This window comes from Juglans regia, chromosome 14 (genome assembly GCF_001411555.2).
Source record: "Juglans regia cultivar Chandler chromosome 14, Walnut 2.0, whole genome shotgun sequence".
NCBI lineage: Eukaryota > Viridiplantae > Streptophyta > Magnoliopsida > Fagales > Juglandaceae > Juglans > Juglans regia.
The window spans coordinates 27,335,553-27,351,472 of record NC_049914.1 but is presented as its reverse complement, the minus strand read 5'-3'; the positions used below and the strand labels follow the sequence as shown (position 1 = coordinate 27,351,472).

The 15,920-nt window shown below is 34.0% G+C and overlaps 3 protein-coding genes and 1 long non-coding RNA gene across 12 annotated transcripts; 1 reads left to right on the top strand and 3 right to left on the bottom strand.

Moving 5' to 3' along the window:
- Window positions 1–945: 945 nt before the first annotated feature.
- Window positions 946–3,376, bottom strand: LOC109001702 (receptor-like protein 3). The gene is made up of 2 exons (XM_018979099.2): window positions 1,964–3,376; window positions 946–1,441 (listed from the first exon to the last, which is right to left on the bottom strand). Exons 1-2 carry the CDS (start codon window positions 3,366–3,368, stop codon window positions 1,113–1,115), a joined length of 1,734 nt encoding a protein of 577 aa, XP_018834644.1. The 5' UTR covers window positions 3,369–3,376; the 3' UTR covers window positions 946–1,112.
- Window positions 3,377–5,402: 2,026 nt separating this feature from the next.
- Window positions 5,403–7,983, top strand: LOC109001706. The gene is made up of 2 exons (XR_001997907.2): window positions 5,403–5,802; window positions 7,612–7,983. It is a non-coding gene; the product is annotated as an uncharacterized LOC109001706 (long non-coding RNA).
- Window positions 7,984–8,147: 164 nt separating this feature from the next.
- LOC109001705 lies at window positions 8,148–10,376 on the bottom strand. 9 transcript variants are annotated; one of them, XR_001997905.2, is made up of 3 exons: window positions 9,935–10,376; window positions 9,472–9,513; window positions 8,148–8,854 (listed from the first exon to the last, which is right to left on the bottom strand). XR_001997905.2 is itself a non-coding variant. In XM_018979101.2 (3 exons), exons 1-3 carry the CDS (start codon window positions 9,964–9,966, stop codon window positions 8,513–8,515), a joined length of 426 nt encoding a protein of 141 aa, XP_018834646.1. In that variant the 5' UTR covers window positions 9,967–10,361; the 3' UTR covers window positions 8,148–8,512. The 9 variants fall into 9 exon arrangements, 5 of the variants coding, with proteins under 5 accessions (XP_018834646.1, XP_018834648.1, XP_018834647.1 ...); XR_001997903.2 differs by having other exon boundaries at window positions 8,148–8,872; window positions 9,935–10,375; XM_018979101.2 differs by having other exon boundaries at window positions 8,148–8,872; window positions 9,480–9,513; window positions 9,935–10,361.
- Window positions 10,377–13,365: 2,989 nt separating this feature from the next.
- On the bottom strand, window positions 13,366–14,774 carry LOC109001613 (receptor-like protein 2). The gene is made up of 2 exons (XM_035685631.1): window positions 13,614–14,774; window positions 13,366–13,419 (listed from the first exon to the last, which is right to left on the bottom strand). The coding sequence occupies exons 1-2, from the start codon at window positions 14,772–14,774 to the stop codon at window positions 13,366–13,368; spliced, it is 1,215 nt and encodes a 404-aa protein (XP_035541524.1).
- Between the last annotated feature and the right edge of the window lie 1,146 nt (window positions 14,775–15,920).

The following is a 15,920-nucleotide window of genomic DNA, read 5'->3' as shown; positions in this document are numbered from 1 at the left end:
ACATTACTCTAAACGTAATCTAGAACATTTTGAAACTAATAAGAAGTGAATGGTTCATATATATTCATGATCTTGAATGTTTCAAAAGCCTGAATGGTTCAAAAACTTGACCATATATATCAATTTGAATGATGTTGAATGTTGATGTAAAACTCTAATAAGAACTGAACAAACCATGATATATATCAAAACTTGAATGGTTCAAAACGTCTTGAATGACTATTGATAATGATGTTCTAATATTTGACATATTAAATCATGGCCGGTTTGTGTTGTACACAGAAAATAGAACATCATTAAAATTCTTGTTTCTGTTCTGCACAAAAAACGTCATTAGGCGTCTGGCGAAAGCAAATTAAACCGACAAAATTCGAAAAATCTTCATCTAAGAAGTCTTCTCAAACTTAGATTTTGAAACTCATGTCCTTACTCGACTACTTGCCTAAGAAAAAAGAGGTACTGAGAAAAAAGCGTACATTTTTAGACTAAATTGTTCTCAATTTTGGTCATTACTTGATTTTGGTTGCAACGCTACACAAATACTCTAACTCGGCCTCTTACAAGATATATAAGTTAATCAATCAAGCATTTTCCACATGGCTGCATCATGTTTATATTATATCTTGTCACATATACCCTTTTTTCACCCTAGACTCTGTAATTAAGACTGCATCAAAAAACTGTCCAAATTACACATTTAAGTAAGATTTTTCACATGGTATGGCATTAATTAGGTAAGAAATTAAACTTATGAATCGAAAGATTCAAATATGCATGCTTACATGAAATATGGGATTGAGGAAAGCAAATGGTTAATGTTAACTATTTTGTTTTTTTTCTTAATCCGAATATAGAAAGATTAGAATTACCAGTGACAGATCAAGGCGAAATGAAAACAAACAACAAAGAAGCAAGCCATAAAGACCACGTACAGCTCTCGATTCATTGTAGCCGAGCAAGGGAATCATATTGAACTTGATATAGAGTATAAGAACGGCTAAATTGATGAAAAGTTGAAACTTGATCAGAAACTAAACTGACGACTAACTCTAGAGAGCCCAATTTATTACTCAAAGAACATCATGTATATACTATGGCTCCTTCTGCACAATCTAGCAAGAGACAGTAGTACTGGCTGCGATTGTCTCATTGAGCCTATCTTTTAACTTGTCTAGGAATAAAAAATATGCGACTCTCCATTTATGGTACAATACCAGAGGACCACACACTCCCCAAAATCCTGTAATGAAGCCAAGCGCCACAATAATATGAAACCATGGGATTGAATCTCCATCTTCCTCATCATGAATGTCCTTGTCTCTTGTAAGATTGCCACACTTGGGAAGTGGGGCACCACAAAGTCCAGGGTTGCCCTTGTATGCAGAAGCATCAAAGCTTTGGAGCTGAGTGCTTGTTGGTATTTCTCCGTATAGTTCATTGTCTGCAACACTAAAATTATGCAAAAAATTCAAACTGGTCAGTGATGCTGGTATTTCCCCAGACAACTGATTTTCAGAGAGGTCCAGATCTTCCAAGTTTGTGAGCTCGGATATTTGGCTTGGAATGTTGCCTGAGAAGTTGTTATGGCTAAGGTCCAATGTACGAAGTTGCTTCAAACGTGCTATCTCTACAGGAATGTGGCCACTGAGACTATTGTTTCTGAGGACTATATTTGGCTTCCAGTTGTTGATGGAGTTGTACTCGTGAAGCCAGCGATTCATGTTTATGTTAAAAATTGGTAAAAGAAAAGAGCTATTATCTCCTACATACTGTGCCGATACTAGTGCTGGCAATGCACAAAATTCCTTTGGAAATTCACCAAAAATGAGGTTATTAGACAATTCTAAAGAGATAAGTCTCGGAAGGGTTGGCAACCAACCAGGTATTGGACCTGTGATACGATTGGTATTTAGATTTAGAATTTCTAGCTTTTTAAGCTTTGATAACCAAATTGGCAATTGACCTGTGAGTTGACAACAAGCGAGAGACAAGAATTGGAGATTCCGAAATCCGTCAGGATCAACCATGTTGTCCTCTGTTGGCAGGGCCTCATGCAAAAAATTCTTTGTAAGGAGGAGTATGCTAAGACTCTTGCAACGCATCAGAATGTTGAGTGCCCCGGTGACATTGGTTAGCCTATTGTAGCTAAGTGAAAGGAAAGACAAGAATTTTAATTGAACCACCTCAGGTGGGATTTGTCCCTCTAGTTGATTTCGGGCAATTCGAATTGCTCTTAGAGACTTACATGAGGAAAGGCTTACTGGAAAGCTACCAGTGAAGTTATTTTTCCATAGGTCGAGTGTAGCAAGTTGAAGAAGACGGGAGAAATTAAGGGTGGAAATATCTCCTTCAAAGAAATTGAGCCCTAAGTTCAATGTCATCAGGTTTGTGCAATTCATCAAAGATGGGGGCAGGGAACCTGTCAGGTGGTTGGTATCAAGGAGTAGATGCTTTAATCTGTTGAGCCTTCCAATATCTACAGGGAGCTTGCCACTCAATTCATTGTCATGTAACTCAAGGCAGGTGAGTTTGGTAAGGTTCACAATGTCATTGCTAATGGGACCCGTAAGATTATTGGAAGGTAACGAGATTTCTTCTAACCTTGTCGCACTGTATATATCATGTGGAATTAGTCCTGAGAGCGAGTTGAAACCTGCCCGGAAAATCTCTAGTTTGCTACATCCCCCTAGTCCGTAAGGAATTTGGCCATCATGATGATTAAAAGAGAAATCAAGGAACCTGACAAAGGGAGAATGCATACAGAGGGAGTCGAGAATAGAGCCTGTGAAACTATTGTGGCTTACATTGAGCTTGTTCAACTTCTGTGCACGTTGGAGGAACCAATATTGGATGATCCCATTGAAGTCATTGTTGGAGATGTCGACTACTCGGATTGAGGAAGGCCAACCGTTAGAGGAGCCATTAGAGGAAAATAAGAATGATATATCTCCAGCTAGATGGTTGTTGCTCAAATCAAGGACCTTGAGTTGATTGAAGGAGGAAAAGAATCTCACAGGGAGACAACCTGAAAGTTCATTGTGGGAGAGATTGAGGTGGGAGAGACTTGTGAGGTTTCCAATATAGGGAGGTACACTCCCTCTGAGGCCTTTAGAGGGTAACCAAATATGAGTGACCCGACCTTTATGATCACAAGAAATACCTTCCCAACTGCAACAATCAGTGGCAGACCAATTTAAAGAAGGGGAAGAAGTATTAAATGGTAGGGACAAGAGATAGTTGCGGTCTTTTTGGTTGCATGCTTGACTTGCAGAGAAAATGCTAGAAATGAGAAAGATGGTGAGGAGGAGATCATGAGGCAGAGAGTATTGCATCTTCCTGCTTCGTAAGTTCTGAACTTGAAGGAGCATAACTTGCTATTTATTTCTATCAAATATGAGCGTGGTAGAAGGGGATGCTTGTGATCAAGTCGTCTTTATCTCTCATAAATAACCAAGTAGACTTTTTGTATTTGAGAAGAGGAATCTGTAAGAATGGTGAAACAGACAAAACTGAGAGAGGGACCACATTAAACGTAGTCTACAAGTATAAGAACTAAATTATTTCAGGGTTAAGCATTAAGTACTAATTTAGAGAAAGGGTTCAAATTGGCAGCGAACCTGAACTTAGGGAATCCAATTTATAACCTTATTATAATTTAGCCTAATTTCTTGTATTCGTCTTCCATATGATACATCAGCCATGGTTGCAAGTGTTTGGAGTTCCAACTTTGAAAACGCATCGGATGCTTATAAGAGGATGACACACCACTTCATAATAGATAGTGAAGAGCATCTCCAAACAACATGCTTGTTTGATTATATAAAATTAAACCATTTAATCTCATTTTATTTTATTTCATATAAGCATTACAATTTTTTTAAATTCCTATATAAAATATAATAAACAATTCAACTTTTTTAAATCTCAAAACAATAATAATATTATAAAAATATGTTATTCAACTTTCAACAAAATATCTCATTCCATCTAAACTGCGTAACTAAACGAGGTTTAATTTTAGCTAATCAAGAGACTGCTTTCTCTATTTGAGCTAATTTCTTTTTCAATAAATTCTCTATTCATTTATGTACAATCTGCTGGAGGTGTGCCTTCTTTGAACATGAGTAGTCCCAATATGGGAGAACCACCCACTGCTGCGTCCACAGCACCGTTCCAATTATGTCTCTGTCTAGATGTCTTTTATAGAGTTACAAGACTTAGCACTAAACAATCAATACTCGAAAGACTCTGAAGTCTTTGGAGTGAGCGTTAAACTTGGATTAACATAAGATAGAAGATATTCAGAGAGACCAAAACCTTAGATCTCCTTCAATGAAAGACACCAAAAAGATTGACGTGAAAACTTATTTTTCCACAGTTGAGACCACATTAAACGTAATGATTGTATTCATGATGCTTATTAAATCATGGTTTTATATTAAATCATGGTTTGAAAAAGTCATAGTCTATCTTGGATGATCATAACTTTTCCGTATATCACGTTGCCTCGTTTATTTTATTGAAGAGATGAAATAGTATGAAATTAAAAATTAAATAAAATATTATTAGAATATATTTTTTAATATTATTTTTATTTTAAAATTTGAAAAAAATTAAATTATTTATTTTATTTTATATAAGAATTTAAAAAAATTATAATTATTAAATAAAATAAATTAATTTAAGAAGAGTCGTTAAAACAAGCAATCCAATCTATCAAACAACTGCTTTGCGCAATGCAAGTAATGCGATCCCATCACTCACCTACACAAGACTGGCTGAAGCAAAAACGACAAAATTAGAAAAATCCTTTTGAATCTTGACAAAGCTGAACTGATCATATTCAGTGAGTGAGATGGTGGGGAACGTCTTTCCTTTTTATTTCTTGTCATGGAATATGGGCTTTATGACTTTTTTTTCTTCGATCTGTCGATGATAATGGGACTGATCTCCTTAATTGACTCGCCTAAGAAAAAAGAGGTCCACGAAAAAATAACGTACATTTTTAGACTAATCTTGATTAGACGTTGAGTTGAGATAAGATAAATTAAATTTTTTATAAATAATAGTGAATTAAGATGGTATAATAAATTTTATGAGACTCATTTAAGATGAGTTTAGATATATTTAAATGTTAAGATAGTTTAGATGTATTTATAAAAAATTAAAAAAAAATTATAAATCTCATGTGTAAAGAGATTTTAAATTAAAATAAATTTAGTAATTTGAGAATTACATATTTAGATATTAGATTTAACTTAAAATTAGATTCAACGAGTTCTTTTACGGATCAGCCCCTGTTCACGGCTGATCCGTAACACACCTGAGCTGGCGTTGATTTATTTATTTTTTTTTTATTTTTTTTTATTATTATTATTTTTTCTAAACGCTCATTTTGCCTAAAACAAAACCCAATTCGAAATCCCATCCCGCGTCGCCCAGCACCTGCCCCTCCTGCCCAGTGCCACCCCGCGACGACCATTACTCGGTCCAGCGCCACCCCGCACCTCCCATCCCTCTGTCCTGCACCGCCCTTCGTTCCTCCCCTGTCGCCCCTGCTCCGAAGACTTTTTCTTTAGGGTTTCTGCATTTTTGTATAGACAGACTCATCACAACTATATAAAGTCACCAGTCATTTTTGTTTCTAGGGTTTTGGTGCCTCCATTTTCTTCGCTTCGTCTAGACTCAGAGACAAAAATAGAGCGAAAATGAAGACCATTCTCTCGTTGAAGACTATGGATGTCCCAGACGGCGTAAAAATCAAGATAAATGCCAAGATGGTTTTATTTCTCTTCTTTTGAGGTTCTGTCTTTTACTTCGTTTGGATTTTGCTGCTTGTTAATTTTTTTTTTTTTCTGTCATCTGTCTTGTTTATATACGAATGGTGGTTTGATCTGTGAGAATTAGTAACGATATTCGAACCTTAGTTCATTATTTAGTTTAATTTATTAGATTGTTGGTGTATATTGATTCTTAACTGGAAGAGTTATTTCCTAATTTACCTGTTCCATGATAGAGATTATATTGTTTATTCTGTAAGTCTTATTAATTTGGGGCTTTATTTTATTTATCTCTATCTTAATGTTGAATGTTGATTGACTGATAAAAAAATGTTGAATGTTGATTATTGTTTGATTTAACACATACTATGGATATTTATAATCTCCATTTATGTTATACATATTGTATGTATTTTTATTAAAATTATGTTTGTGGTTGTAATTGTGTTTATGCATGCACAAGCTTATACTCTGCAATACAAGAAAATAAGACAACAAAATCATATTGACATGAAAATTGAAAACAAAACAAAGAGAAAAAAAAAGGTTCACTTCATTTGACCTAAAGATGAATGATTCAGTAGTTCATGTAATGGTCTGAAATAAATCTCTTTGTATATACAGCAGCCTCTCTCAATTTCGGGGCCTTGAATTGATGAGTGGTGCAATCAGAGCTCAGCTTATACATGTGATGCTTGATCTGAGCCTGTATGATAACAATATTTATCTTGGATCACAATTTTTGCAAGTTCTGGCTGAAATCTCATAATATTTCATTCTGTCGGACACAAAAGAAACCTACAGAACAAAAAATTAACCTAGAAGCAATTAAATGCAAGATTTTCTAATTAATTAATTGTTCTTAGTAAATCATGTTGAGAAATTTTTGTTTTCCTCCTGTGGAATGCTGCTTAGACCTGCCAAATTCTGCATGGTCTCATTGGAAAATTTTGAGTTAAATAACTTTGAACTAGTGAGTTATAAATCGCTTGAACCATGTGCAATTAGTTTTAAGTCAAACACATGATTTTACGTTGTCTGAACTTTGGAGAGTTAAGCCGTGCTTGTGAATTATCAAGTTCCAACTTTCCTTGGACTTGGCCTGGAATGGGCTTCTAAACTCAGGCAAGGCCAAACAACAATTTTATAGTCTTCTTTGTTTGCCTTAAAAATCTGTGAATTGGGGTGACATGGTTAAAAAATGTGGTGCCAGTTGCTTTTTCATTTTGGGTTTCCTGCTGCTATTTTGAATTAAGTCTGGAAGCTTTCCTCCTCACAGTTTTCAGTATGTTGATTAGTTCAGTAGAGGCAAAATTTAAAAACAACCAGTATAGTTTACATTGCACGCAAATCCAAAAAGAAAAATAGTAATTATGCAATGCATGCATGCATATACTAGCTCCATATATATACCAGGACGTGAGATATATCTATATATATACATGACAATGGCTCTGATTGAGTCACTTACTCTAATAACTTTCCACGGTTCTCTGTCTCTAGTGATTTGCTATCTGCACGACAATGTTTCACTTGATTGTGAGATGCATCGGTAGACTATGTTATCACGATTATTGAGATAGGCTACATTTTTTCTGATTGCTATAGAGTTTCTTTAGCATATCACTGATTATTGTACATCATTCCACCATGAGATAGGTTACTTATATTATTGCGACCTGCCTGTTTTTAACTTAATTTTTTTTTGTATTTTGAGAAGTTTGTGTATGCTTCCTTTATGCACGGTTTTCCTTTGGAATATGCTATAGTAGACCTCGAGTTGCTTCCATGATACTAAAGTTGTTTTTTCCTCTATTCAACCTTACTGCAGCATTCAAAACGTGGTTGACAGATGAGGAAGAACAAAATACAGCGGACTACCAACCAAGCAGTAAATTGGTTAAGTGGACTCTGAGAAAACAAAAAAAATGCAAAGAAAAAGATGCACAATTGTGCACTAATTTAGACACATTCGCAGAAGGAATTAAGTTTTGAACGGCTTTGTGTCACTTCTTTCAGATGGAGGATTTTGACAATATTTGAAGGGACGATAAGACCAGATTTTCATTTGCTATGTATTAATTAGTTCTTGTACAACTTTAATTTATACCTGTTGGAGACTAAGCATGCACTGATCTCTGTATAAGTTTATTTCATGTGAATGAGATGAGGGAATTTGGCAAGATTGCAAAATGGTTTTCATTGTTGTCTTTTGTAGTGTTTTTATGGTTTGTTGTTGTTCAGACTCCAAAGCGCAAACAATTAGAGGAAGATCTGATGTAAATGGTGTTCGGCTGGCAGATGGTTAATTGAGTAACATATAAGGGAATCTTATATATGCATATATTTTGAGTGAATGAAATTTGAAAGTACAACTTGAGCCTTCATGTGGTCACCACTTAGGCTTCGTTCTTGTATCATAATTTCTGTGCAATTTTGCAACATAGATCCAATATACAATAAAGATAATGTTACCAATATGAATACACAGATTTCATTGAAAAGTAAGGAAACCAGTCTGGAGCTAAAATGCTTTTCATTTAAAGGTCATTACAAAGGTCACAACCAATTGGAGTTCCTCTTCCTCCAAGCCAATCCAATACTTCAATATATGCAGAAGATGTTGATGTTCAGGGAGGTAACGTCTGGTCTCCTCCTAATTGATCATCTCCTCCAAACAAACTTTTTAAACTAACAGACCCCACAAACCAATCGAGTACTTATATATTAAACTAACAAATCCCAAAAACCAAACTTGTTCCGCCTTCCACGTCCAACACAGGCCAAGGTTGCCCAGCTAGAGACACCACTCTGCTGCCACCTTGGAGAGCCAACAACCACCATGAAAGCAACCGTGTTACAGCCTTGGAGCACTTCGTTAGCACCGCTGCCTCTGCTACGCCACCGTGGGATAGACCCACTGCCAAAGCTCCTTCGCGTGGCATCCTGAATCTCATTGTCTTTTTCAGCTCTGGTTCTGCAGAAAAGTATCGACGAGCGACAATCTTCTTATTAGCCTGAGCAAGCTGACAGGTTAATGATTGCCCAAGTTGCCACAAACCCCCGCCTTTCATCTTCTTAGCAAAAAATAACTAATGAATAAAATTGGAGGAAGTTTTAGAGACATATTAAATCGTCACTAATAAAATGCCAATAGCTTCAAAACAGAAACCAAGCAATCACATATATTTCTCAAGGTCTCAGTAACCCAAGATCAGACTACTCTGTTTTCAAAGGATGTGCAAAAATTAGTGCAATATTTTGACTAATGGTAATTATTATCATAACTATTATTATTATGTTTGATGTTTGGTGGAAACTAAATCCACAGCCTCTATATACTGCATTTTGCAGGGACTAGTTGGTAGCATTATGTTGAGAACATGACCATAATCACCTAGACGATACAAAAGTGATATAAGTTTTGAAAGTCATATGTGCAAATTGTCATATTATCATCCTCTGCCATCTGGAATACAGTGGCCTCATATTATCATGGGCAACCAAATAGCATGCTGTGATATCCAATTATACATTTTTTTTTTTTGATAAGTAATGATATCCAATTATACATACCACCAACAATTGAGTCAACCGATTTCAATAAATCAACTAGTTCCTCAACCGATTGATCTCACCATCTCAAGCATTCATCAATTCTTATATGGTTAAAACATAAGAGTAGGCATACCCTGGTACCTGCTGAAAATTGAGTTTGCCACCCATCACAACACTGAACACAAGAGGGAAGAAAAATATCAATAATCTAAGAATGAGATGTTGACCAATGAGATATGCGTTGAGCTATTTCTAAAACAGTATGAATTGTCATACATGCAAACCAGAAACTGTCATTTAGTTTCATTGAATGCCTAGGAAGCTATTCATAAAAATAATAAATAAATAAAAGCCAATGAAGTCCATTTGGTGTAGTAATCATTCTGTCAAACACAATATGTGCAAAAAAAACAATTCACTAGAATCACAGAAATTAACACAAAACCAAGATAATAATAATAAAAAAAATTACACACAATCAGACTAAGCAAATTCAGGATTAAATGAATAAGTTCACCATATGTAAAAATCTTATCACTAGTCCCATGGCAAAAAGAAGAAGGCCAAAGAAAAAAAAGTGTATTTTTCTTCTTCACCTGCGAAGTCTTGCTAGTATGGGCTTCCTCATGGACCAAACCAAATCTTCACGGATTCAATACGAAACTGGATTCCTCGCTTCAACCACGAGGAACAGACAGAGGGAGACCAAAAGAAAAAAGAAAAAGAAAAATAAAGAATCTTGGGTTTCAAATACTCCTTTTTTCACTTCGAGTTTTAGAGAGAGAGAAAGAGAGATGAAGAGGTAGTGAGCTCAAGCCATGGCGATGGGAAGGTAATTGTTTTATTATTATTTATTATTTTGTATTATTTTATTAAATCGATAAGTCTGAGATGGAGGGGGAGGGGTTAGGGCAGAGATGGAAGGCGACTGAGATGTAGGGGGAGGGGTGCGTGGTGAGATGGAGGGGGACTGAGATGGGGTTTCTGGGTGAGAGGACTTAGGGAGAAGAGAAAATATAAATCACACTCTACTGTGCATAACAGACTCTGCACGCTAAGATTACGTTTGAGTGTTGAGAAGTGTTGAGAATGTTTGTGAATAGTTATGAGTAGAGATTGAAGTGAGTTTGTGGGTCCCATTGAGAGTATTTTGAGTTGTTTGGATGTATGCAGTATGTTGAGTTGTTGACTTTTGAGTAGGTAGTTGAAAAATATGTGGGTCCCATAAATATTAGAGTGATTTTATTTTTAGTAATAAATATTATAATAATTTTATTATAGTGATTTTTTAATATTAATAAATATTATAGTGATTTTATTTTACTTTTATATATAATAATGATAAATATTATAATGATTTTATTTTTATATATATAATAGTAATAAATATTATGGTAATGTTATTATTTATTTATATATTATAGTGATTTTATTTTTAATTTATATATAAAAGTGATAAATATTATAGTATTTTATTTTTTATTTATATATAACAGTGATTTTATTTTTATTTATATATTTTAGTGATTTTATTTTTTATTTATATATAATAGAGATAAATATTATAATGATTTTATTTTTTATTTATATATTATAGTGATTTAATTTTTTATTTATATATTATAATGATTTAATTTTTTATTTATATTTAATAGTGATAAATATTATAGTGATTTTATTTTTTATTTATATATTATAGTGATTTTATTTTTTATTTATATATTATAACGATTTTATTTTTTATTTATATATTATAGTGATAAATATTTTTTATTTATATATTATAGTTATTTTATTTTTTATTTATATATTATAGCGATTTTATTTTTATTTATATATTATAATGATTTTTTTATTTATATTTAATAGTGATAAATATTATAGTGATTTTATTTTTTATTTATATATTATAGTGATTTTATTTTTTATTTATATATTATAATGATTTTATTTTTTATTTATATTTAATAGTGATAAATATTATAGTGATTTTATTTTTTATTTATATATTATAGTGATTTTATTTTTTATTTATATATTATAGTGATTTTATTTTTTATTTATATATAATAGTGATAAATATTTTTTTATTTATATATTATTGTGATTTTATTTTATTTATATTTAATAGTGATAAATATTATAATGATTTTATTTTTTATTTATATATAATAGTGATAAGTATTATAGAATGTTTGTGAATAGTTATGAGTAGAAATTGAAGTAGGTTTGTGAGTCCCATTGAGAGTATTTTAAGTTGTTTGAAATGTGAAATATTTTCAAAAGTACAAAAATACTTAGAAAGTGTTGAGAGCACCCAAACATACCCTAGGGAGAAATTGGTAAATTTGTTTAAGGCACGTCATGTGTGTGATCCGGCTGATGCAAATAGGGGCTGCTCCCCAGACTTTTTCATTCTGAATATTATCTTCTTCCATCCTCTGCCCCTCCCCGGCCCACCTCCTTATTTTTCACCCGGCCTCCTCCCTTTCTTCTTCGATTTTCATTTGGATTTCGGTAGATCCACTGATTTTCCACAGACGTGTTCATGATTTGTATTGATTTTCGTTGCAACTCTTAAACGGTACTACCAACAGAATAACCAAGATTCCCTTTCATACCCCATAATTCAATTTCTATGATCATGCGCATTTTACTGTACAGCATTAGCATTGGAATAGGTACAGACAGATCTAAAATTTGGCTAATATTACATGTTTTGTCTTTTGCTTATTCTATTCAATACTTGTTCCCACCTTGCATCATTCATCTATTACTAAAAATAATAATAAAATATTATTAATTTAATATTTATTATTATTATTATTATTATTATTATTATTATTTTTATATAATTTATTTTTGTCATATTTTGCAATTCTATCGATCAAATGTTAATTAATAATCAAATTATTATTTAAGCAATCATATTTTCAATGGTCATATTTAATACTAACAACTACAGAATTTATTCTAATACCAGTGCTTATAGACTTAAAACACTACATCATTGACTATGTTCGAAGTAATCAAGCCTTTTCCACGTGGTTGCATCATGTTTAACTTGTCACATTTACCCTTTTTTCACTCTATGCTTTGTAAATACTGCATCGAAAAATTGTCCAAATTACACATTAAGTAAGATTTTTCAATTGGTATGGCAATAATTAGGTTATAGACGAGCACTAGTATTAGATTATGTAAATGTAAATTCAATAGTGTTTGACTAATAGAATCTCAAAATGTGTTGCATTGGATTATGCAAATAGAAAAATAGATGATTTTTAGCAACAATAAATTAGTTCTTTGGGTCATATTTACTAGTCACTGAAGAATGACCAATGAGAATAAAAAATATTTTCTTTCTTGCAAGCTCTCCCTCTTCTCTCAATTTTGGCTTCTACAGAACTTTCTCTCTCTCTCTCTCTTCATTTTTTCTCACGTCTTCTTCCTCTCTAGCAGCTCTTATGTTTCGTAACCCTTCATTTTTTTTCCCTGTTGCATTAATAACAGTAATTGTTAAACCCAATGTTTTTTCCTGTAGCATTAAGAGCATTAATTGTTGTATACTGAATGATTGTATTAATTTTTCAATTAATGTTTGTATCATGAATAGTTTTATACTCCAAGTCTCATTTTGTATAACATTAATATTTCTATGTAGCTCTTAATTTAGAAAAAAAATTAATAGAATAAAAAAATTGAAAAAAAAATATTGAATTTATAATATTTTGTTATTATTTTGACTAATAAATGGATAATCTAATATGAAAATAAGTTTTGAGTAGAATAGCCAAATGTAAAATTATGTCATATTATATAAATTTTATATTTGCATTTGCATAGTTCAATGCTAATGCTCAAAATCAATAGGTTAGAGACTTCTTTTTTCTAATTTCTTTGTTAAAAGACAAAAGCCTTTTCTTTCCATCTCTTATTTTCTTTTTTATTGAGAAATTTAAATATATATTTCTTTTAGTAAAAAGATCATTTTTTTTTTCTTTTAACGGTACTGAAATTGCCTCATCTAGTGCTTAACGGCTACTGATTCATTGTAGCGGAGCAAGGAATCATATTGAACCTGATATTGAAATATTGATGAAAAGTTGAAACTTGAAAAACTAAATTGACAACTAACTCTAGAGAGCTCAATTTATTATTCAAAGAAGGTCATGTATACGCGATTGTCACATAGATCCTGTCTTTTAATTTTTCTAGGAATAAAAAATATGCGACTATCCAATTATGGTTCAATGCCAGAGGACCAAACACTACCCAATATCCTGTAATGAAGCCAACCGCCACAATAATATGAAATGTCCATGGCTTTGAATCTCCATCTTCCTCATCATGAATGTCCTTGTCTCTTGTAAGATGGCCACGCTTGGGAAGTGGGGCACCACAAAGTCTAGGGTTGCCCTTGTATGCGGAGGTATCAAAGCTTTGGAGCTGTGTGCCTGATGGTATTTCTCCGTATAGCTCATTGTCTGCAACACTAAAATTACGCAAAAAATGCAAACTAGTTAGGGTCGCCCTTCCATATAAGTGTGCTCTTATGGCTGAAATCAAAGGACCAATGACTCCCCAAAATCTTGTAATGAGGCCAAGAATAGTACTAATATGACTCCATATAATTGCAGGTCCATCTTCCTCATCTTGAATGTCTTTGTTGCTACGAAGAATATGAGCACACTTACATGGAAGGGGGGCGCCACAAAGTCCAGGATTGCCCTCATATGAAGAGACATCAAAGCTCTGAAGCTGAGTTCCTGATGGTATTGCTCTGCGGAGATTATTGCTTGCAACGCTAAACTCATGAAAGAAATGCAGACTAGCGAATGATTTTGGTATTTCACCAGACAACTGATTTGCAGAGAGGTCCAATCTTTCCAAGTTTGTAGGCTCAGATATTTGGTTTGGAATGTCGACTGAGAAGTAGTCATGGCTAAGACTCAGACCATTAAGTTGCTTCAAATGACCAATCTCAAGGGGGATGTTACCACAAAGGCTGTTGTTTTCGGGGGATACTGAATTGAATTCCAAAAGGGTACCATTTCGTGTTGCAAAGATTGAAAAAGTCAAAGAACTATTTTCCATTAGAGCTTGTTTTGATACCAATGCTAGCAATACACAAAGTTCTTTAGGAAATTCACCCAAAATCAAGTTACGAGACAAGTTCATAAGAGAGAGCCTTGGTAGAGTCGACAACCATCCAGGAATTGAACCTGTGATACGATTGAAACTTTGACCCAAGATTTCTAGCTTCTTTAGCTTTGATAACCAGATTGGTAATTGACCTGTGGCTTGACAACGAACGAGACCCAAGTATTGGAGATTCCGAAATCCGTCAGGATCAACTATGCTGTCCTCTGTTGGCAGGGTCTCGTGCAAAAAATTCTTCGCAAGGAGGAGTACACTTAGACTCTTGCAACGCATCAAAATGTTGATAGCCCTTGTGACATTGCCATTGGTTAGCCTATTGTAGCTAAGTGGAAGGAAAGAAAATAATTTTAATTGAACCACCTCCGGTGGGATTTGTCCCTCTAGTTAATTTCGGGCAATTCGAATTGCTCTTAGAGACTTGCATGAGTAAAGGTTTACTGGAAAGCTACTAGTGAACTTACTTTTCCACAGGTCGAGTGTAGCAAGTTGAGGAAGATGGGAGAAATGAAGGGTGGAAATATCTCCTTCAAAGAAATTAAGGGTTGCCATATAACTCAAGACTGGTGAGTTTGGTAAGGTTCAAAATGTCATTGCTAATGGGCCCTGTAAGATTATTGAGAGGTAACGAGATTTCTTCTAACCTTGTGGCACTGTATATTAAATGTGGAATTAGTCCTGAGAGCGAGTTGAAACCTGCTCGGAAAATCTCTAGTTTTCTACATTCCCCTAGTCCGCCAGGAATTTGGCCACTATGATCATTAAAAGAGAAGTCAAGGAGCCTGACATATGGAGAATGCATACAGTGGTAGGAAGGAATAGAGCCTGTGAAACTGTTGTGGCCTACATTGAGCTTGTTCAACTTCTGTTGACATTGGAGAACCAATATTGGATGATCCCATTGAAGTCATTGTTGGAGATGTCAACTAATCGAATTGAGGAAGGCCAACCGTTAGATGAGCCATTAGATGAAAATAGTAATGATATATCTCCAGCTAGATAGTTGTTGCTCAAATCAAGGACCTTGAGTTAATTGAAGGACGAAAAGAATCCCACAGGAAGAAAACCTGAAAGTGCATTGTGGGACAAATTGAGGTGGGAGAGACTTGTGAGGTTTCCAATATAGGGAGGTACACCCCCTCTGAGGCCTTTAGAGGGTAACCAAATACGAGTGACCCGACCTTTATGATCACAAGAAATACCTTCCCAACTGTAACAATCAGTGGCAGACCAATTTAAAGAAGGGGAAGAAGTATTAAATGGTAGGGACAAGAGATAGTTGCGGTCTTTTTGGTTGCATGCTTGACTTGCAGAAAAAATGCTAGAAAAGAGAAACAAGGTGAGGAGGAGATCATGAGGCAGGGAGTACTGCATTTCCTACTTCAAAAGTTCGAAGGAGCATAACTTGTTATTTATAAGAGC